General features: G+C 43.3%; 1 protein-coding gene across 1 annotated transcript in view; it reads right to left on the bottom strand.

Moving 5' to 3' along the window:
* cngb1a (cyclic nucleotide gated channel subunit beta 1a) overlaps positions 1–19,182 on the bottom strand; it is a 39,293-nt gene extending 20,111 nt beyond the window's left edge. Inside the window, exons 1-16 of the mRNA XM_061246937.1 lie at positions 19,053–19,182; positions 17,562–17,662; positions 17,346–17,382; positions 16,626–16,680; positions 16,363–16,453; positions 16,005–16,039; positions 14,450–14,482; positions 13,602–13,704; positions 12,088–12,112; positions 10,867–10,951; positions 9,293–9,408; positions 8,906–8,963; positions 7,437–7,509; positions 6,858–6,942; positions 2,622–3,780; positions 2,347–2,457 (exon numbers count right to left, since the gene is read on the bottom strand). Of these exons, the coding sequence (XP_061102921.1) occupies positions 2,347–2,457; positions 2,622–3,780; positions 6,858–6,942; positions 7,437–7,509; positions 8,906–8,963; positions 9,293–9,408; positions 10,867–10,951; positions 12,088–12,112; positions 13,602–13,704; positions 14,450–14,482; positions 16,005–16,039; positions 16,363–16,453; positions 16,626–16,680; positions 17,346–17,382; positions 17,562–17,654 (2,159 nt within the window). The 5' untranslated portion in view covers positions 17,655–17,662; positions 19,053–19,182. The remainder of the gene's footprint in view (positions 1–2,346; positions 2,458–2,621; positions 3,781–6,857; positions 6,943–7,436; positions 7,510–8,905; positions 8,964–9,292; positions 9,409–10,866; positions 10,952–12,087; positions 12,113–13,601; positions 13,705–14,449; positions 14,483–16,004; positions 16,040–16,362; positions 16,454–16,625; positions 16,681–17,345; positions 17,383–17,561; positions 17,663–19,052) is intronic.
* Between the last annotated feature and the right edge of the window lie 2,184 nt (positions 19,183–21,366).

The raw sequence follows: 21,366 nt of genomic DNA on the forward strand, positions 1-21,366 counted from the left end.
TGGTAATTGTGCCACACTTCTAGTTTTTTACTTGCCATAACTTTAATGCTTACTATGTGAACTAGACTTGATGTGCTGATACTTATCTGTGCCTTATCTGACCTGTGTTCTGTAGTTGTTCCAAATGACCTTTGGTGTACACTTACAGTATTCCCTGCTGTAAAATCCAACTATGCCAGCTTGGAAATTGAACTGGTCAAGCTGGCCATAAAGGTGGTCTAGCTGGGTATGAGCTGGTCAACCAGCATAGCCAAGCTGGTCATACAGCTGTGATCATTAAACCCAGTGATCATTTCTGTGGTGAAAAGTCAGTGAGGCTAAACGCCTTCTAGGGACTCACGTGAAGATCTGACTACTGAGAACAGACAGATATTCCAAACAGCTCAGAGAATTCAGGCAGCCATTTGCATGCCATGTTAAATCTTACATCTTATTCCCAGTGATCTCCAACATCGCTAACCAGCGTAATGAACAAGAAGACAAGAAACATGCCTTCATTTTGATTACATTTTGAAGGCACATTCTCTATACAAAATTCAAATTAGTACAGGACTAAGTTTAATCTTTGTCTGAAACTGGCCCATAGACTTTTGTAGATTAAGACCATTTGTGGAAAAATAAATGTCACCAATATAAATGTAAGCAACATGTTTCTCCAACAAGGGCTTCCCTGCTATGCATGCAGTTTCAGAACTAGTATCTGTCTGATTTAACAGCAGGGAGTTGTACAAATCCTCTGGACACACCCCAGATTGGTATAAACATTTGGTTGTCCTGTTACACTGGTTGTGCCAGTGTGTGCTGTATGTGGTGGGTTTTGTAAATCCAGCTGTGTGTGCATTATGTAATACAGCACAGTGAAACGACAGGCCTGCAAATGGAATGCATTTAAATCAGGACATCTGGCAATTTATGGAGCTGGCAAAGAAAACGGAAGAGTCCCAGAAAAACCTTTGGGAGGGGGAGGAAAAACAGGACGTGAGGGTGCGGACAGGACTTACCCTGCTTTTGAGTGATGTCAGGCCGTTAGTTTTCTCTGAGTCGAATATATATCACAACTCAGCCATCAGACTCATTGGTGTTTATGTGCTTTAGGGTTGGACAATTTAAAGTGAGATTATGTGTGGCTGCGCATTAGCGTTGGGCTGTTTACATTCTAGCAATCAACTGACTAGTTATTGGAAGCAATTTTTGGCTATTTAAGGGGGTTAAGAATCCAAATATACCACAGGGAATCACAGTCACAACTTGGCCAATTTGTGTTGCATCGAGAATCCTGACTTCCGTACTTTTTTATGTTACTTATTTATTATTTTCTTTTTTGTAACTTGTATTATTGTTTTGTTGTTATTATATATTTCTTCTGTAATCGGGACTTCCCAATTGTGTTTGTGTTTCTTGTTTTGATGGAAATTTCCCCCGAAATTATGATCCAATATAGTAAAGTGTTCATGTGGACCTTTCCGATGGGAAACCGTAAATCTGACACCACAAGAAAGCAGGGTTACACTGGGTCTTCATTTATTCTCCTCCTCCTGGATACCGGGCAATCTTTACCAGAACAAACTGCAAGCTGTTTACTGGAGGTCACTTTCACAGGCTGGTTGTAGGAGGTTGTTACCCACAATGCACCTCTGAGGCACCATACTCTCCCTCCTCCACAACCTGTATTTATGTGCTGTGCTTTCGCCTCTCTGGATCCCACTTAGAGCTGTTCGCCACGTAAACAGTGAGAGAGAGGAATTTGTGGCCTGGACAGGATTTCATCATCGCTCTGGGACCAATCAACCCAAGTCCCATAGGACCACCGTGGTCCCCACCCTTTAACTTCAGTGAGGCGCATAACTGTAACCTATCCAGGAAATCAATGACTGGGATTCAATCAATATGTGTCCTTAACTTTGACTCCCAATTTGTTTGTGTTTCTGGTGAACACAGTTTGGTCGAGCAATCAGAAAAAATTAAGCAGGTTTGTCAAACTCAAGTGCTGGAGCCAGCAGTGTTTATACAAAGTTTTTTGCAGGGCTTCCTTTTCGACCTGCACCGACTAAAAGCCCTGGAAGCAAGGTGTGTGGACTCTTTAGCTAATCAATGACTAAATGTAATCTCTTTAAGTGCAGAAACAAACCAAAAACCAGCAGACAATGTGGCCCTCCAGGACCAGATACTGACAGCGCTCTATTAGTGGTTTGAATAGAACTGCGTGCATTCTACTCTGCTATAAAACCTAAGGACAGGATGTGATGATGTGAGTGTTTAGGAGTGGTGTCAGTTGAGTTCATTTGGGAGCAAGGAGGTATGGTACGGAGGTGGTCATTACTCCTGCGGCTGAGAGGGATGACTCACTGTTCCCTGGAGGCTGCCTGGTCCTGCCCCAACTGCCGAATCGCCATCTCCGCGGCTTGTAGCGCCACCCCCTCCGCCAGTTTCGCCGACTCCTTCCGCTCCTCCCTGAGTCTGGGGGGAGGGGGGTTCAGAGGTTAAAGGTCAAAAGAGTGACCAAGTTGCCAGTCAGAGAGTCACACAGAAAAGTAAGGGCCTTATTTGTGTACACAAACACACCCTGAAGTCAAACATCGAAAGAAGGATAACGTAAACAAAAGTGACGTCTTTTGGCTCACATCTCTTCCAGTGTTTCTAAGGTGACCACCCCAGCTTCCTTCTCCATCCTGTCCCTCAGTGGTGTGCGCCTCTCGGTCTGCGTCTCCGCATCCTCCAGCACCTGGGGCAGGGAGCGGGCCCCGTTTGGGGATTCAGTCTGCGTCTCTCTGTCCTCCAACACCACTGACGGGTCCTGACGTGTCGCGTTCAGTGTTTCCAGCTGCTCTGCCTGCGCCGGCTGTTCTTGCTGCTCTGGCTGTTCTTCCTTGGTGTGTTCTGACTGCTCTGGTTGTACTGACTGTTCTTGCTCCTCTGGTTGTTCTAACTGCTCTGTCTGCATGGACTGTTCTTGCTGCTCTAGCTGTTCTTCTTCTTTGGTTTGTTCTTGCTGCTCTGGCTGTTCTTCTTCCTTGGTTTGTTCTAACTGCTCTGTCTGCACCGACTGTTCTTGCTGCTCTGGCTGTTCTAACTGCTCTGTCTGCATGGACTGTTCTTGCTGCTCTAGCTGTTCTTCTTCTTTGGTTTGTTCTTGCTGCTCTGGCTGTTCTTCTTCCTTGGTTTGTTCTAACTGCTCTGTCTGCACCGACTGTTCTTGCTGCTCTGGCTGTTCTAACTGCTCTGTCTGCACTGACTGTTCTTGCTGCTCTGGCTGTTCTAACTGCTCTGTCTGCACTGACTGTTCTTGCTGCTCTGGTTCTTCTAACTGCTCTGTCTGCACCGACTGTTCTTGCTGCTCTCGCTGTTCTTCTTCCTTGATTTGCTCTATCTGTTCTGGCTGTTCTAACTGTTCTGGTTCCTCTGGCCTTTCTAACTGCTCTGGCTGTTCTAACTGTTCTGGTTCCTCTGGCCTTTGTAACTGCTCTGGCTGTTCTAACTGTTCCGGTTCCTCTAGCTGTTCTAATTTCTCTGGCTGTTCTACCTGTTCTGGTTCCTCTGTCTGCTCAGACTGTTCTGACTGTTCTTGCTGTTCTCGCTCTTCTGACTGCTCTGCTTGTTCTTCTTCTATGATTTTCTCTAGCTGTTTGGGCTGCTCGGGCTGTCCAGGCTGCCTCTGTTGCTCTGCCTGCCCTAGGCGCTCTGGCTGCTCAACCTGGTCTGGCTCCTCCGGCCGATCCTCGTTCTCCCAGTCTGAGTCCACATCCTCCAGAACCATGGCCACAGGCTCCTGCACGGTACAGACTAGGAGGGGGGACAGCCAGGGTCCACAGCTCAGATCCGACACGGTCAACTCCGGGCTCGCAACACCCAGATCTTTTTTTATTGTTGTATTTTTATTACAATTGTATTATTGTCATTGTTTTATTGTTGTTTCTATTTAAGTCTGTGGGAAAATGCGCAAGTAAGAATGTTATTGTACTCTGTGCATATGACAATAAAGCTTTGACTGACTGGCTGACAACACCCAAGATGGACGCCTTTATGTGAAACCCTGGAGCACAAGGCTGGACTGAGGCTGCAGAATTTGAGTGCTGTTTGCTCACGAATAATACTGCTGTACCTGGTGTGTATGTGAGCCACAATGCTGTCAGGATTTTCTAAAGATCAAAGGTTATCATGTAAATGATGTGCTTATTTTTCAGTCAGACTGCATATGTATGCAAATGCACAATTGTGCTGAATCCTTTTTTTATTTTTAATGTGTTTGAAGGGCTTTGTTTCAAAGTAATATTTTAAGGCTCAGTGATTGTGAGTGTAGAATATGTGGCTTTGATAATTTGATAATTATGATAATTCAATTCAAATATGAGACCTACATTTTCAATTAATTGGCTATTGGTTTAATCGCAGCAGAAATCAACCTCTTGCTCATTCAATCATCATCATGGATAGTTTTAAGACATGGAAAATATGTAATTACAAAGGAATTATTACAAAAGCCAGAGCTGGAAATATAATAATTGACCTGCTCGTCAGCAGTTACACGTTCACGTCTGTTTTTACTTTCAGAATGTTCTGGAATATGAATGTGAGTTTGTCCTTAAACTCACCATCAAACATTACAACAGTAAGGAGTCCCCATAGCACACAACATAACAATGAAGCAAGCTTTTTGGTTAAATTCTTTATTATTTATCATATTGCACCGAATTATATATTTAATTCTGTCTGTTAATATGTTAGCTGTCTGGACAGTGCGAGTAATAGCCTGGAGCACAAAAACAACAATAATATATAGAGCAGGGATCATCAAATCACGGTCCCCAAACTGCTGCTTTCCACCCTCCCTTGACCTGGGAGTCAGGTGTGACGACAGTCTGGCCAATCAGTAGCAAAATTTGTTCAGTTAATTAGCCAAGAGAAAAGAAAACCAGGGCAGGATTTGGATTTGAGGGCCAGATTTGATGATCCACGACACAGAGCAGGGATACTCAGTCTTACCAGAAATGGCCCATGTGGGTGCAGGCTTTCATTCCATGCAGTTACACATTAGCTGCAGTCTTTGCAAAGGACCTTGATTAGTGGAATCAAATGCCTGTACCCACACTGGCCCTTTCTGCATGAGATTGAGTATCTCTGACAGAACGCAGGGTGAATTAATGTGTATCCAATGAACACAAGGGCAAATAAAAAAAAGCAAGTTTACAAATCAAACATGGGTTAAGCATTCTTAATTATTTAACTCTTTGAATGCTGGTAAAAATTGATAGCATTCTGGCAGGCTCTTGTTGCCCACCAAACTGAATAGCCAATTAAAATGGTCAGTAATCACTGGCAATTTTACAGCTTCCAAATCGATTAAAGTGATTAATGATTTAACCCAGATCTGCTTGATTCTCATATTTACAGTTTGAAGCTCTGGAGCAGCTCTTTGATTCAAGAGTGGTCAGAAACAGATCAGAAACAGAATGTCTGGAGTGAAACCATAGAAGGCCGGTTTTAACCCTTTGAAGAGTTTTGAAAAAAAATATTGTCAGTAGTAATCAATAGTAACTGCCACATCAGCATGAGAATGTTCAGTTCAGAACAATCCAATCACAAATTTGTGTTCTTACTGTGCACCTTAAGAGGTTAAAAGCACTGAGAAAAACAAAAAACTCCATCACCACGTTTTTGCTCCTGCAAAACAGGGAGGGAGGGTAACAGAGCCAGCCAATGAACTGTTACCAATAACAACCTCACTGTCCCTTTACATTGGGTATTACTGCTGGTTCATAATGTTAAAAGCTACAGCTTACAGGAAGTGAGCTGTCCACGCAGAGAGGACACTGTGATGCACTGTGGGTATGCGAAAGCAGAAAGCTGCAGCCTGACTGCTATATCTGTATGTTTGTCTGTCGATTGAAAGATATGTTTGTCTTGCCTGTCTGTCTTCCAGACTGTTCATATTCCTCCACCACCTTTCATGACCACTTGTCTGTTTATATGCCTGTCAATCATAGTGGCTAAGGTGCATGACTGGGAACTGGAAGGATGGTAGTTCAAGCCCCAGTGCAGCCACAATGAGATCAGTGTTTCTGTTGGGCCCTGGAGACAGGCCCTAACCCCACCATGTTCCCGGGGGGAATGGCCTTTGCTTAGTCTAACTGTAAGTTACTTTGGATAAAAGCCACAGCTAAATAACTATATAGTTCTTCGGAATGCACCTGTTGTTATCTGTCGTTCTCCAACCTCTTGCTTGTCTGTCTGTTTGTGTCAGTCTGTCTGCTTGCATAGTTGTGTAGGCATCTGTCTTTCTGTCGGTCAGCGAGTGTGTGAGTGTGAGTGTGTGTGTGTGTGTGTGTGTGTGAGAATCTTCCTCAGTCTTCATTCTCCTTTTGTTTAAGGGGCTCGCACTGTCCTCCCCCCTGAAACAGAAGGAGAAGAGGAGCTGAGTTAGCTTCACAGCGACAGGGTGTGCCCAGTGTCAACATCACAGCCTCACAGTGGTGCCAACCCATGTGCAGGACAGGCTAGTCACAGTCTGAACAAGTCTGCCTTAACCAGGGTCTGACACTGACCTACAGCACCACCCCCTGGAAGAGTGATGTACTGCAGGTTTGCGTGCACGTGGATGTAAAATCGCAGCTGACTTACAGCATAGCAGGCTTCCTGTTGGGGCAGGATGTAAGGCTCAGATTTATCCTGCTTGTCGGTTTTAGGAGCTGATGGAGTTTTCATTCACACAATGACTGCTTTGTGTGCAGCCAGAGGTCTATGATTTCCCTGTTCTGTTTCTGGGCACTCGGTAGTTTGGAGAGCTAGTTACTGTACTTTGTACTGTACTTAAATTACACCGGAGGGCCACAGTGCCCGGTAAGAGCTTACCGCTCATTTATTTCCCCGTCTCTGTTTGTGACAGTGATAATATGTCAGAGGAGAATGAGTATCTAACTTACCATTTTGCACAGGGACAGCGCACTCCTGGTCAGCAGTAAACGGAAATGGGATAAATCAGACATATTTATAAACATTACTGTTCTTTAGTAAAACATAATGACAAGACCAGGCCATTCAGCTCAATAATGCACTTTTAGACTTGCATATTAGAGTGGCATATTTGCATATATCAGTATAGCATAATCCTACCTGCATATTAACTGTATGCATTATATTCCTTACAAAATCTTGCTCAAAAAATGATTATGGTTATTCCCCATATCATGCAAAAACTATCCAAAATCAAGGCCCCTGACTGTGACTGAATATATCCAGTACAAATTTATACAGCATTTATGGTAATTGCACTAAAGTCATATCTAATGGGTATCACTGATATCTGTGAATGCAGTAGCAGCTATTGCAGCCAAAACATTCATTTTGAAATGTAGTGAAATATAAAGGGACTGAATAGCTTGAGTCACGTGAGGCTTAGCGAAGCGACATTAGCCCGTCTGTGTGGATCTGGCTTCACTTACCCCGCCCTCTTTGGCCTTTGAGGCTGGCTGCGGCATCATTCTTCCCAGCCCCTGGACAATCCAGCCCACCACGCTGCACAGAACCACAGAGAGAGACACTTCAGACAGTATTCAAACAGAGCCTTCATACACAACCCTGCTGTAAAATCCAGCTATGCCAGCTAGACCATAGCTTCAAAATTGAGCTGGTCCAGCTGGCCCTAAACTGGTCTAGCTGGGTATGAGGTGGTCAACCAGCGAAACCATGTCTAGCTGGGAGCTGGTCTGAACAGGTCAACCAGCAAAGCCATGTTGAGCTGGGAGCTGGTCTGAACTGGTCAACCAGCGAAACCATGTCTAGCTGGGAGCAGGTCTGAAGTGGTCAGCGAGCTACCAGAGGTTTCAAAACCTAGCTTTAGCTGCTTTTTTCAGCACGGAGACCTACCCTTTACACATAGTCTTCATGAACAGTTAGCATGTCAAGTCATGAGAGTACAGAGCAAATTCCCCCAAGAATGACAGGTTCCCACCTGCCCAAACCCCAGCCTCATCCATTCTCACTAAGCAGTGCTAATCCATGCATGTTCTGCTATACTTGAGCATGCATTAGCTCTAAATCCAGGCTTTTGCACTGTAGCTTAACAGCAGCGATGAATGACTTGAAATAGCATGCCTTTGTGTTATCAATCAGTATCACAGCTTCAGTTTCTAACAACCTAAGCCGGTCAGACCATTGTCAGACAAATCACAATATATTAGCTTACTGGGCTAGTTCAGGCTCATGTTCAGGAAGAACCTGGAGCAAGACCTGGTGTTCATACCTATGCTAATCCAAAGTATAAACCAGTCTAAAACGTAAAGGCTTTTCCGGTTTTATTGGGCAATTTCCATTGTCTTAAATTAGCCTATAGTAAAGCAGGTTAACAGAGCCAGGGTGTAGCTAAATTCAAAGCTCAAATATAGCCTAATGTGGCCCACTTCCTGCCGTGTGGCCCTCATTGTGAGGGGCAAATGAAACAGGAAGTAGTAGCGGGCAGGCAGGTACAGCGCTACAGGGAGCGTGCGCTTTCAGGCTCTACACAGAACTTCGGCACGTACTTGGGCTGTGCATCCAGGCTATGATGGCAATGCGAAACACAACCAAAGAGACGATCACTTAACTTAACCTGACCTGTGTCACCTCCATATCAGATGAGGTTAAAGGGTATTCACGTATATCATTTGATGCTCAGATAGATATTGTTTAATTTGTGTTCCTCTGACTGGTAAAGTGTAGTGCTGGCCTGTTAAAAAATTCTTCTAGGTTTCAGGAAGATGTCCAACAGCACCCCCTGGCTTTGAGTGAAAGCAGGTTTGAAGACTTAAGGAATTAATTCACAGAAAAAAGGGGAAATATTTGTGTTTAGAAGAGGACATTGTTGATACATGCACATGGGGTTTTGTCGTGGTGTGAAAACACAAAGTGCACCCACAAAGTTGCCGAGTCTTACAGTGTGGCCTTGGGTTCCGTCTCTGCTGGTTTTGGTGGTTCAGGTGGAGGCGAGGCAACTGTGAAAGACAGAGACACATATATTGTATGTACATACTCTGATAAAGCACACACACACATACACACACACAGACACACACACACACACACACACACACACAAGAGCATCCATGTTGGACTCAGCTGCAGAACCACACAAAGTTAGAACCACCTCAGCCAGAGAACTACACACAGGCCCAGCTGGGTGGGGAGCACCTAGATTTAACCTTAGGAACTGACACAAGTTTGTGCCCCAGTCCTGATCTATATCTTGGGGAGTTTCCAAGATCATGGCAACGATTAAAGTTTGGGTCAGAGTGTGGGGTTTGAGGAGGGGTTAGTTACAGACCTTTCTGCACTGGGGGCTCGGGCTTGTTGGCTGGGGTCTCTGAGCTGGACTGGGATGGGACCTCTGGGGGCTGGGGCACCACCTTCTCTAAGCCCTGCTTCAGCCAACTGAGCACCCTGCAAAACCAGACAGACAGGGTCAGAGAGGTGGACAGACAGACAGACGCAACCACTCACATACGTGCATAACATATGTGTATACACAAGGGATCATCAAATCACAGAGAACTGCTGGTTTTACACCCTCCTTTTACCTGGGAGTCAGGTGTGAAGACAGTCTGGCCAATCAGTTGCACTAATTGTTCAGTTAATTACCTGGGAGAAACAAAAACCAAGACTGAATTTGGACTTGAGGGCCCCAATGATCCCTGGTGTACGTTATGCACACATATGTATGTCCAGGTGTGGACCCAGGAAAATATAATATTCTATTAATATCAATTTCAATAGCTGATGAGTATAAAGTGATTACTCCTATGGTGTTATATTTCTGAGGGTCTATTGGAACTGTCCTAAATTCATTAAAATGGCACTTTCTCACTGCAAACCTTTAAAACCTTAACCTCCTGACCACCACCAGCCTCATTTATAGACCTTTTGGGCAAAGGTGCCTGGAAAGTTGGCAAAGTGTCTGCATTGCAACACAAACGTTTCACTTTATAACTATCTAACTTTTTCCCATAGTTGGCAACTACTCTCCGACAGGATCTTGTGTTTGTACCTCTGAAATCTCTCCCTCTTCGCTGGTGATAGCAATCCTCTTATCACCCTAACCTGAGATAAATAAACTGTACACCGCCCTCAATTTCCACATACATACAGGTAAACAGCTAGATGGATACTCCTCAGATGTTTAGTATCACAGATACAGGATACAGTCTGTGGAGTTGGGGGGGTGGGGTGACATATAGTTTCATTCATAATATGCAGACACAGACCAGACTACAGATACTTTGATAAAGGATTTCTCAAGAGTACACACCCTAAGTAAATATATGGCCAGTGACTAACTCCAAAATGTATCATAGCAAAATACTATGTAATTGTATGTGTAATCTTATCTTCACAGCGATAAAAATGATAAACTGTGTTTTCATGCCATAGGTTCATGCCATAAGTTCAAAGTGCTTTACAACAACACACTAAAACATAACAGTTTCACATAATAAAACCATGTATTTTATAGAGGGCCAGAGGGCCAGATGGCCCTTTATACAAAGACAGAAAGGTGCATTGTAGCACCTGTGCTGAAAGGTACTTTTTGGGTTATTTAGGAAGGTTTTCGTAAAAGCAGTGCAGTGTATGTGTGTTACATTACAGTACATTATTGGCATTTGGCAGACGCTCTTATCCAGAGTGATGTACAGTTGAGTAGACTAAGCAGGAGACAATCCTCCCCGGGAGCAGTGCAGAGTTAAGGGCCTTGCTCAAGGGCCCAACGGCTATGCGGATCTTATTGTGTACCACCAACCTTGCGTGTCCCAGTCATTTACCTTAACCACCATGCTACAGGCCACCCCCGTGTGTGTGTGTGTGTGTGTGCGTGCGTGCGTGCGTGCGTGTGTGTGGGCATACCTGGGGGGGAAGCTGCTGTCCTCTGCTGGAGGCTCCACCTCTGACACCACCTCCACCACGGGGATGTGGGGGAGGGGCTCTGCATCTGAGGGGCACAAGGCAAGGCAGTGAGTGAAGGGCCAATCAGACAGCCTGTGCTTCCTGCTTCCTCCCCTCTAACAGTTACTGTTGAGAGATTTATAATTACATTTTCTATTCTGCGACGACGTCGATTTAATTAAGAGAGAAGCAAATTTTGAAAGGAGAGCATTTTCACCAAGGATTGGCCAACGCATACTTGCCAAAATGAATGATGCATTCCCGTTCTAAAAATGTAAGCTATAATTCCCCTGAATGTCAATAATTAGATTATACATCCTGCGATTCCAATTCAGATTCAAATCTGAAAAAGGCCACTCTGTCACCAATGCAAGCTAATGTTCCTCTTGTTGAACGAACATCTGGTCTGCTGTTCCGAGCCACACTGTAGCCATCAGGGAATTCACTGTGCAAATGATTCATGTCCACCGATAACACACAGTCAGACACACAGAACATTACGTCAGTTTGAAATCCTGATGCAGAAAAACTTTCTGTATCCCCACTCTAAGGGTAGTACAGTACACTCTGAGTTATGTGTGCATGCTGTAACACTAGATATGATAACTGTGTGTGCCTCAGGCATGCTTAGAACACAGAGAACCCACACAGACTACAGTCTCTGATTGGTCAAGTCAATTCAATTTCAGTGGTATTTAAAAAGAGGGGGAAAAAAACTGAATATTGTGGACACAGATCATTTTTACATAATACAAGTGTCTTGAATGAAATGACTCGAATTGCATTGATAATATATGATATTATTTATTTCATTTTTATTGAAAGCGCTTTTAGTGCAGGTTTCAGCGTAGTTAAATATATGGTTCTTGATATCCAGACCAGATACTCATGTCTCCTACAGGGAACAGAAATGACTTGCTGGCTCTGAGGAGGATACTGTCCACAAGCACATGGGTGTTTCATGTGTCAACTGCCTGTGTGACGCCCATGGCCAAGTGTTCTACTTTCAGTAATCAATAATCAAAATTAGCAATAATCAGAAACTACTAAAAGCCAATTTACCAATTGTAAGTCAGTGCCAGGATGTTGAACAATACCAATAGGTGCTATAAACTGCCCAGGAAAACAGTCATGCAGTGTAATTTGGTGCACTTGTACACAATGTGCAAAGGAAAAACCTACCTGGTATTTCTTTTGCCTCAAATACCTGGGGAAGCAAATCAAAATATCAGGAAGTCAACAAACTGTGGCTCTTCAGAATAAACTGCTTTAAGTGACAGCTAAATGTACTGCTAATACTGCTAAAAGTAATGTTCGCCTTTAAGTTACAGGCTTGTGTTACCATCATTGTAGCCTGATTGCTCAACATGCAAACAAACAGTGCTAATCGTCTGTGTCCATGATTGATGCTGAACAAAACTATTACTGAGTGTTGATTTTCTCTCTGATGTACTGTTCCTTACCCTGGCGTCTGGTCCATTACCTTTGGGGTATCTGATCTCAAACTACGTCTTCTCCAGATAGCAATCTATTGTTTATTCCTAATTATTGTTTGTTATTTTCAAGAGAAACATTTGTTATTTTCTGTGCACATAAAATGTTTGACTTTTGGCTCCTTTTTGAGGGTTAATGACAATAAAAGGCCCCCCCATACAAAAACGTCCTGACAGCGTTCGTTTATTTGCTTGTCCTGCGGGACGTATTTTGGTAAGGGGGCTGGCGCTAACAAACAGAACAGGGTGGAAGGGGGGTGTTAATTCCCGACCCGGTGTCTGTAAACGTTAGCGCCTTTTTGCTTAACACCTCCGTACTTACAGGTGCACTGGCCTCAGTCTTAGACTCCGTGTCCTTGCGGACCTCTGGAATCTAAACGAGAATGGAATTAAACTCCCAACTGCATTACAAAAATCAGGAAATAAATTAGGTCTTTTTAAAATAACCTTTATTTATTTCTGAATGAGTTTGCATTGCCGTATAGGCTACTCATTCCGCAGGCACTAGCTGTCGTTAAATGGAAGCGCCGGGTAACGTGGTACGCATTAAGCAAGCAAAATTCAGATAGCCACATGCAGAAAATGTGATAGTGGAGAAGGCTTTAGCGTAAGCAGACAATGGATGGGAGCAGATGGGGACAGATGGAGAAGTCCTAAAGCCAGCTAGAATTACAGAGCAGTTGCAGCTCATGTAAAGCACCGATATGGCCTCAATAGCTCAGAATTACTGCTACGCTGATGATTATTACTGTTTCTATTTATTCCCTAAACAGCTTATTTCAAACCTGTACAACTACCTTTCTCACTGATGTTTTCTTTAAAACTAAAGGTTGTTATTCAAACTTTTAGAATGAGTGACTTCAATATTTTACTTCAGGAGACTGGACTGCTGTGATTTTAATTTAAGAATAATTATTTTCAGCATTCAATTCTATTACTTTAAATAAATATAGCAATGTATAATATCATGAAAAACGTAACGCTAAGGCAACTTTGGCGAGCTACCAAATAAGTTCTAGAAGCAAGACTAGTAGTCACACCGCAGATTAATTTATGTAAGTGTATTCTTAGGATACATTTACCATCTACCTAACATAAAAGGGCAGAACATGCCCAATGAACAAATGAACACGCACACAGCATGACAAATAATGTAATTTCATTATACTGCATAAGACATGAGTGATGTCATCGATCTCTCACCTCAGTGGTTTCTTCGACATCAGGAGGATCCTTGGGGGACTCAAGGTGCGGAACTACCTTAGCCAATCCCTGCGCGATCCAGCCAACGACGCCCGGTCCTTGCCTGAGGGGACGACCAATGAAATTAATCGAGAGTCTGCCAGGCCTGTCGCATTTCTAGACTCAGTTCAGTTTTAAAAGCACTAGAGGGCAGCAGACGCAAAGCTAAGCAAAAACCCTCTTGCAGTGTCAGTAGCGGCAAGCAGCACTAATTTCAATAGTTGATAGGCTCTACTTGGTAAATAGGTCGGATGTAACATTGTTTTGTTCATTAGAATTTCCAACTTTACATATTTTTCAAGGAAAAATCATGGTGGATGGTTAGTGTGGTACAAAGGCCTTGTGGATGGATGTTTGTGGAGGCCTGGGGTCACCAATGTCCAAAAAATGGCTGGTGTGGACAAGCACCTGCCCCTCTTTCTACAAGTGCCCAATGTGCCAATGTGCACATTTGATTTGATAAAAATAATTATATTCACATTATTGTTGTTATCACTGTAGCTATTGTCAGCAAGTGTTATGATCTTGCCCTGATGTCTTTTGAAAGGCAAATCATATGTTGTACCAGCACAAATCCTGTCCTGTGTTTCTGCTTTAAGGACTATATGAAGAGCACCCTATCGATACCCTAATGCATTCCTATAAAGCACATATAAGAATAGTGCAAGTGTTACTAACAGTGACTAGGAGTTATTGTCTCTGCATTTGGAGAAGCTTGCAGCCTTTGTTTGGCACTACAAAGTGCCTCTTTGGCCCAGAAGAGCTTAAGGATAAGCCAAAAAGCCTATGAGTGCTACGTGTCTACTCACTCTTCCACGGGCGTACAGCTGTCCGTCACACGACTGAGAAATAACACAACGCACATCTATCAGCCGAGAGCACGCCCCTCCACACAAATAACACAACACACATCTATCAACCGAGAGGACACCCCTCCACACAAATAACACAACACACACCAACCCTTTGAAGAGTAGCCTTTCTGGAATGTTTCTGACAAAATTCCAAGTCAGTGTTCCAGAACTCAATTGCTTTCAATTACCAACAGTGTTACATCAGACATTAGAATGTTCAGGGCCAAGGTATAAAAAGCATACGGACGTTCCAGTCGTTTTGTAGGTGCTGGAGTTGTCAGGAAATTCAAGTGTAAAAAGAAAGAAAACCCTGCGCACTATTCTTCAATGCTCACATTGATTGAACTATATACACAATGTTTCAACACAATTAGTAGGTTCTTTTTCGAATTTCTTTAAAAAAAATTTTAATTCCAAGTCATTACTTTCAATCAGCAGTAGTGACTGTCACATCAGCATTAGAATTCATGGGGCTGGGTGCATTAAACTTAACCAATCCCTGAAGTCAAACCAAGGGCAAAACGACCTTGACCACTACTGAACCCTTATGTTCCGAGAGGGGTCTGACCCTTATCATGACTGAAACATCCAGGGCTGAGATGCATTGACTAATTGTAGCTTGTTCATTAGAGTGAAAGAGTCACTCTTGAAGACCAATTTAGCTGCTTCCGGTGAGCCTACCTGTATATCTAAAGATAAGCTGCTGAGCTTGACAGTCCACAGACTTTTACCAGCCCATGAAATGTCAATCAACATGAAAAGTGCAGCTGCCCTGAGCGTAGCTACTCCCCCTCAGCAAAAAGGGGGATTTTGGGAAAAAAACCCAAAGCTGTTGTGTGGTGCATGTCTTTGTTGTGAGATCATCACTACCATCCTTAAATTCAAACCACACAAAGACTGGCTCTGAGCACTATTTAGGGCTAGAAGGATGTTGTTGACCATCCTGCATGCACCATATGTTCAAGGCACAAGAACTCAGGAAGATTAAGTCATCTATGTTATCATGATGACCAGGTTGTGGAGATTTTAAAGTTAATAGACAGAACAACCCACTCACGGCTGACCTGGGTCAAATGTCTATCTGAAGTTCTTTAACGCTTTACATTCCTGTAAAAACACTCCCTCGCATCCATAATAATTTTCCCCAAAGCATTACTCACGAAAAGACACAACCATATTAAAGATAAAAATGTGACATTTATTTTAAAATGGTCGGCAGACTTAAGGATTTGTGGTGTCTAAACGGTTCAAATATTTCAAATAAATTATTAGACCCAAGTGTGACTCAAGCTGACTGTCCCTTTTATGCCAGGTAGATGGTTGGATTACACAAAATTCTCTCTTTCACTATTTAATAAAGAGCTGCTTTGATGTAGTGAGTCATTTTAGAGCATGTTGTTCCATTGGTGTCTGTCCATTGGACAGCACATAAGGGGAGACCTGCATCTACCAATCAGAGGGAAAGGCAGAGCCTGACCTAGGGGATCTATGTCTATGGTGTTGACGCTACCTGGTGTCCACGGCATTCTCTTCCGGTGGGGTTTTCTAGGGGGAAGGAAACAGGAAGTTGTACAGAATCACTGAATGTCTGATACACAAAGGTCAAAGTTCAGGTTTGTTCAGGAGCGGAATCACCTGCTGATACTGCATTTTGACCAGATGCATAACCATGAATGAAAAATTATAAATTTCTAATTATAAATTATAATTTGAATATCTTAGTGTCTGTTAAATATAGTTAAACTGAACATTTTCCTAATGGAAGAGCACATGATCCGTGGAAATATAATTAAGTAAAATGCTGTCATTTTAGGGCTGGATTGTAAAATATTAGGGTGTCTCTGTGATATTCGTCACACTGTGAGTACCTCTGGTTCAGGGTTGGCCCTTTCGAGATTTGGGGTGCCTACTGGCTGGGGCAGGGCATTGACGAAGCCATGGGAGATCCAGGTGAGCACGCTAGTCTGGTTCCTGAGGGGGGGAGGCAGGAAACTGTCAGAACAGTGACATTTCAAAATCTCCCCAAGCTTAAAGTTTTTAATAATGACAGAATTAAAGGGTGAAACTAGGGAAACACACACACACACACACACACACACACACACACACACACACACACACAGTCCCTTACCCTGCTTCTGAGTTTTTTTCATCTTTCTTTGGCTTCTCTAAATTGGCCTTGGGTTCTGTCATTAGGAAACACAAAAACAGGAAGGAACAAGGTGATGACATCATCAGTGGCTTACTTCACCGCCCGCTCACCCTATTTCCCCACACCAACAGCACAGAACCCTCTTCAGCCTTGTGGCAGTGTGACTGTGTGGCCCACTGATGATCATGTACAAACACTGAGCACTTTATTAGGTAGACCTGTATACCAGTTTGTGAATGCAAATATTTAATAAGCCAATCATGTGGCAACTAAATGCATAAAAGCATGCAGATGTGGTCAAAAGGTTCAGCTGTTGCTCAGACCACATGAGAAATGTGATCTTTGACTTTGACTGTAGAATGATTGTTAGTGCCAGATAGGGTGGATTGAGTATCTCAGAAACTGCTGATCTCCTGGGATTTTCACGCACAACAGTCTCTAGAGAATTGTACGAAAAACAAAACAAAAAAACAGGGCAGAAATGCATTGTTGGTCAGAGGAGAAGGGCCAGACTGGTCAACTTCTAATATTACACTGCATGCACTTCCCAGCTGGCATGTAACATTACCAGAACATTACAACAGCATTGCCTCATCGCTACAGCTGCACAGAACTGCTTTACTGCTATGTGTTGGCTGGGAATGCAGTGCCTGTGAAGTATTGCCATGGAGGACATTTTTATGTTCATAAAATCCTCACCTTCTTTCTTAACTTCCTGTTTTACTGTCACTGTTACCTGCAGAGGAGCAAAAACAAGGTGCAGTTGGAGTTTAATGGCAGAAAAAAAATTAAGGCATTAATATGGTAACATCACATTGCATACGCACACACAATGGCATGTCTGTACGTTTTCACATTCATACACGCACGAACACACGCACACACACACATACACATACACACGCACACACTTACTGGTGCAGGAGGTGGGGCGTTGGGTTTCTCCTCTCCGAGTTTTGCTGGGGGTTCAGGGGGCTGGGGTACCACTTTCACCACCCAGCTAAACATCCTCGAGGCTGGGTGCACAGGAGGGGGGGGGGGGGGGGGGTCACCACGGCAACCAGATGAAGCTAGGCTAACCACAGAATATCATAAACAATAACACCAGACTGAGAAAACCAGTGCAGTACAGGTGTCTCTGCTCTTAATGATTGACCTCTCCCGTCACTGCTGCATTCCTGTGGGCTGATGGGTATCTTGTCTGTTGAAAGCCAGAAAGGGAGATGATAACAGGAGGAAATAAATCTTCTGGTTTGGAGCAATATGAAAGCCACATTTATCCACGTTGCCCCACAAGGCCATTTCTGGCCCAAAGCACTCAGTGCATGTTTTCATGTTTTCAGTGTAAATTCAAACAAAATGTAGGTCTCAAAGGTTCTAATTGGAATATTCATTTAGTTCATTTCAAATCCTAATTTTATACAGACAGAATTTAATGAAGTGTTTTTCCTGTTTCTTAAGACAAGGTGCACTTGACAGCAGCATAAATTAAGTGTTTTGTTTAAAAAATGTGGGGGGGGGGGTTGATCCTTGCTAGTCAATCCCTTGCATTTAGTGGGTTAAAGACTTTGACCTTAATCTTGCCAGAACAGTTTTGCTTGCTGAAAATACATGGGTCATCACCCCAGTATCCCCATGTAATTCTGCCAGGCAGGGGGAACAAACAAACAGGCCAAGAATAGTAAAAAAAAAACACCCACAGCACCTTTTTGGCAAGAGAGCCAAATTATTTCATTGCAAAACTGAACAGCAGAAGAGGGGAGAGCTGTTGAAAAGCTTTTGAGCTGTTCGCAGTAAAGAACCAGAACCAGTGAAACTCCCCTCCTGTCACCTGCACGTCAGAGCACTAAAACCCCCAGCCCACACACCGGTGGGCGAAATTCATAAACCAGACAAAAGAGAATCCGCGGCCCTGTCTAGCACCAGTGTTTTATAACTCCATTAAAATAGTACTTGAGCCTTTAGTGCCGTTAGCATTTGTGTTAAGTTATTATTAGGGTCACACCCTGGCTTTTGGTCCTGGCTTGGAAACTGGTCAGCTAGCAGTTTGACGAAGCCAAATGTGTCAGCCCTGTGGTCAAAACAAACACTTCCATGGTCACCGTGGAAACATCCTCCCTGGCAACCTGCGTCAGGTGGTGTGGGCCAGGCTCGAGAAGCCGACGCACCGAGTACAGACATTTTTCAAAACTTTCCAAAAGGTGCTGCTTCATATACTTTTCAAAAAAACCTTTTAAATAATTCAACATGAAGATAAATTAAGCTGTAAAAACCATGTGGGATTTAGAGCGTATGCCTCCCTTCCTCCGGCAGTTCCTCAGACAGAAAATAGGAATGTTTTAAAGGGATTAAGTCCACAGTGGAGTGCATCGAACAGAAAACAGGCTCAGCATTCAGAATTCTCACCTTCGCGCACAGTGAACTGTTCAGGGTTAAGCTTAAGCACCGACAGAGCTAAAATGAAACGACGATGTACCTTCTGACAGAGTAAAATATACTCTATCCAGGTTGATTTAAAACTAGAAATTTTACAGTGCAGTTCCCCTGCCGCTGACCCCTCACCAAGGAACTCTGACGCAGTGAATGGCAATAAACATAACGGCAATACGCAGAAGGATTTCACCGTCTTTCCTTCTCCTGCTTTCTCTGTCTCTCTTTCTCTCACTCACTCTCTCCTTTCACACAGCTGTATCAGCACACTTTCCACATTCTCTAATTGCAAGATGGTTCTCAACCCCTTTTGGACAGATTCCAATACCTATTCTCCAGGCCATTTTAACTTTCACCCTTGGCAGAAACATTTTAAGGCACCCGTCACCTCTCAAAACCTCATCTTCAATCCACCTGCACCAATCCGCCCCCCCGGTCCCAAACCACAATCCCCATCTGTCATTTTGTTTCCTCTGTCTCTACCTCTCAACGAGCACAGTCATATTTCTGTACACCGAGGTATAAAACGCCCACACGTCTAACAGAATTTTACGAAGGTTATACGGGTAAAGCTGGCTCTGACGGGTGGGAAATGGAAAATCTGTTGGCGTTTACCTGCACGCTCAGCAGTAGTTCGGCATTCCAGAGGTAGGGTCCCAATTCACGCTGTGGAAAAAGCAGCTACCTGCACAGATTAGACAGCGCTAAATCCTGGCTAACGGGATTAGCATCTGAAGGACAGCACTGGGGAGGAGTGGCTCAGATTAACCTGACAGGTTCACTCTCCTGTGAGCCTGGCTCCAAGGGCTGGGCCCTTTCTGATACTGACCAGCTGATGCTCAGATCTGAAGTGCAGGCCGCAAATAATGCAGGCCTCCAGCTAGGTTTTGAAACAGCTGGTAGCTGGGTGACCCGTTCCCTGTTCAACATGGTTTGACCAGCTCAAGCTACTGTATGTTCTATTCACTCTGGGTTTGAATAATAATATAATGAGCTGTTGGTGGCTATTCCATGTAGTTACTGATATGATCCATGCCTCTCCAGTCAATGAAACAATGGGACTCTAGATTTAGAGCGGTCTATAGCAGCTTTATATCTTAAAGGTTCTTAAAGAAGTAAGTTAATGGACTTATTTATTTGTTTATTTTTATAATAAGATCCCCTTAAAGGAATACTAGCTTTCTATAAATTGCATTGAATGAATTTCCTCTTTTTTTCATACTGGTCTCTATGCTTTCTGGGAACGCTGTGTTGATGGTGTTGCATAGGAACATCTGTAGTATGACAGTCATAAAACAGAAATGAAACTAGCTCAAATCTATTTTCTTCCTTCCCCACTGTTTCAGCCGTGAAATAGCGAAAACGAAAAAAACAAGTTCATCTTTTTCTTCCAGTAACCCATGTCCAGATGATATCCAGCCCAGCCCAACCCAACCCTATGGACCCATAGGTGGAGCTATGACCTATGAGGGTCACAAACACCTCTTAAATGCTCCCATGCAGAGTCTCACACACACTTTAAGGTAGATAACCACACAGCACTGTGCTGACACATGGAAGCAACATGGGTCGTTGTGGTTACGGGACTCGTTTGAAGTCCCCCTGTGTGTGCGGTGACCTTTGACTCGGCTCGAGTCACAGGTGCCAGGAGCGGCCTGGTGGGAGGCTCTGGGACAGAAAACATGCTCTCACCTTCCCCTCCTCCTCCCACTGATCTGTCTGTCTGTCCATCTTTAATCCCGAAGGAGACAGAGACTGAAAAAAGACTCAGGCAGTCAGACTGTCTTCCCTTTTTCTCTCCCTCTCTGTCTGCCACTTCATCTCTCATGTCAGATTTAATCTAAATGCATTATTGCCATGACTCATTAAAATATATATTGCCTAAGTTTTATTTGTCGTAACAATTTTATTAAAAATCAAAACAATAAGAATGAAAGCTAAAAATAATAAGATTAGTAGTATCTCACTCAATTCAACTTACTTTATTGGCATGACAAAGCACACAATATTTTATTGCTGAAGCATATAGTATTAAAGAAAGCATACATCTAGCACTGAATATTGTTTAGCCATGTTCAAAGACTAGAAACAACTGAACAGTAACCACAAATTAAAATGAGAACTTAGAAATTATATTATGGAAAATAATAAATAAAGTACATTTGAAAAAGATTAATGATGGTAATAATGACAATGATGGTGCACTAAAAAAAAAAAAAAAAAACGTAAATCTCAGCAAGTATTCTAATACTTATTTCTTAATCTTTTTTTTTTTTTGCTAAATAAGACA

The sequence above is a fragment of the Conger conger genome, chromosome 6, assembly GCF_963514075.1.
Source record: "Conger conger chromosome 6, fConCon1.1, whole genome shotgun sequence".
Classification (NCBI taxonomy): domain Eukaryota; kingdom Metazoa; phylum Chordata; class Actinopteri; order Anguilliformes; family Congridae; genus Conger; species Conger conger.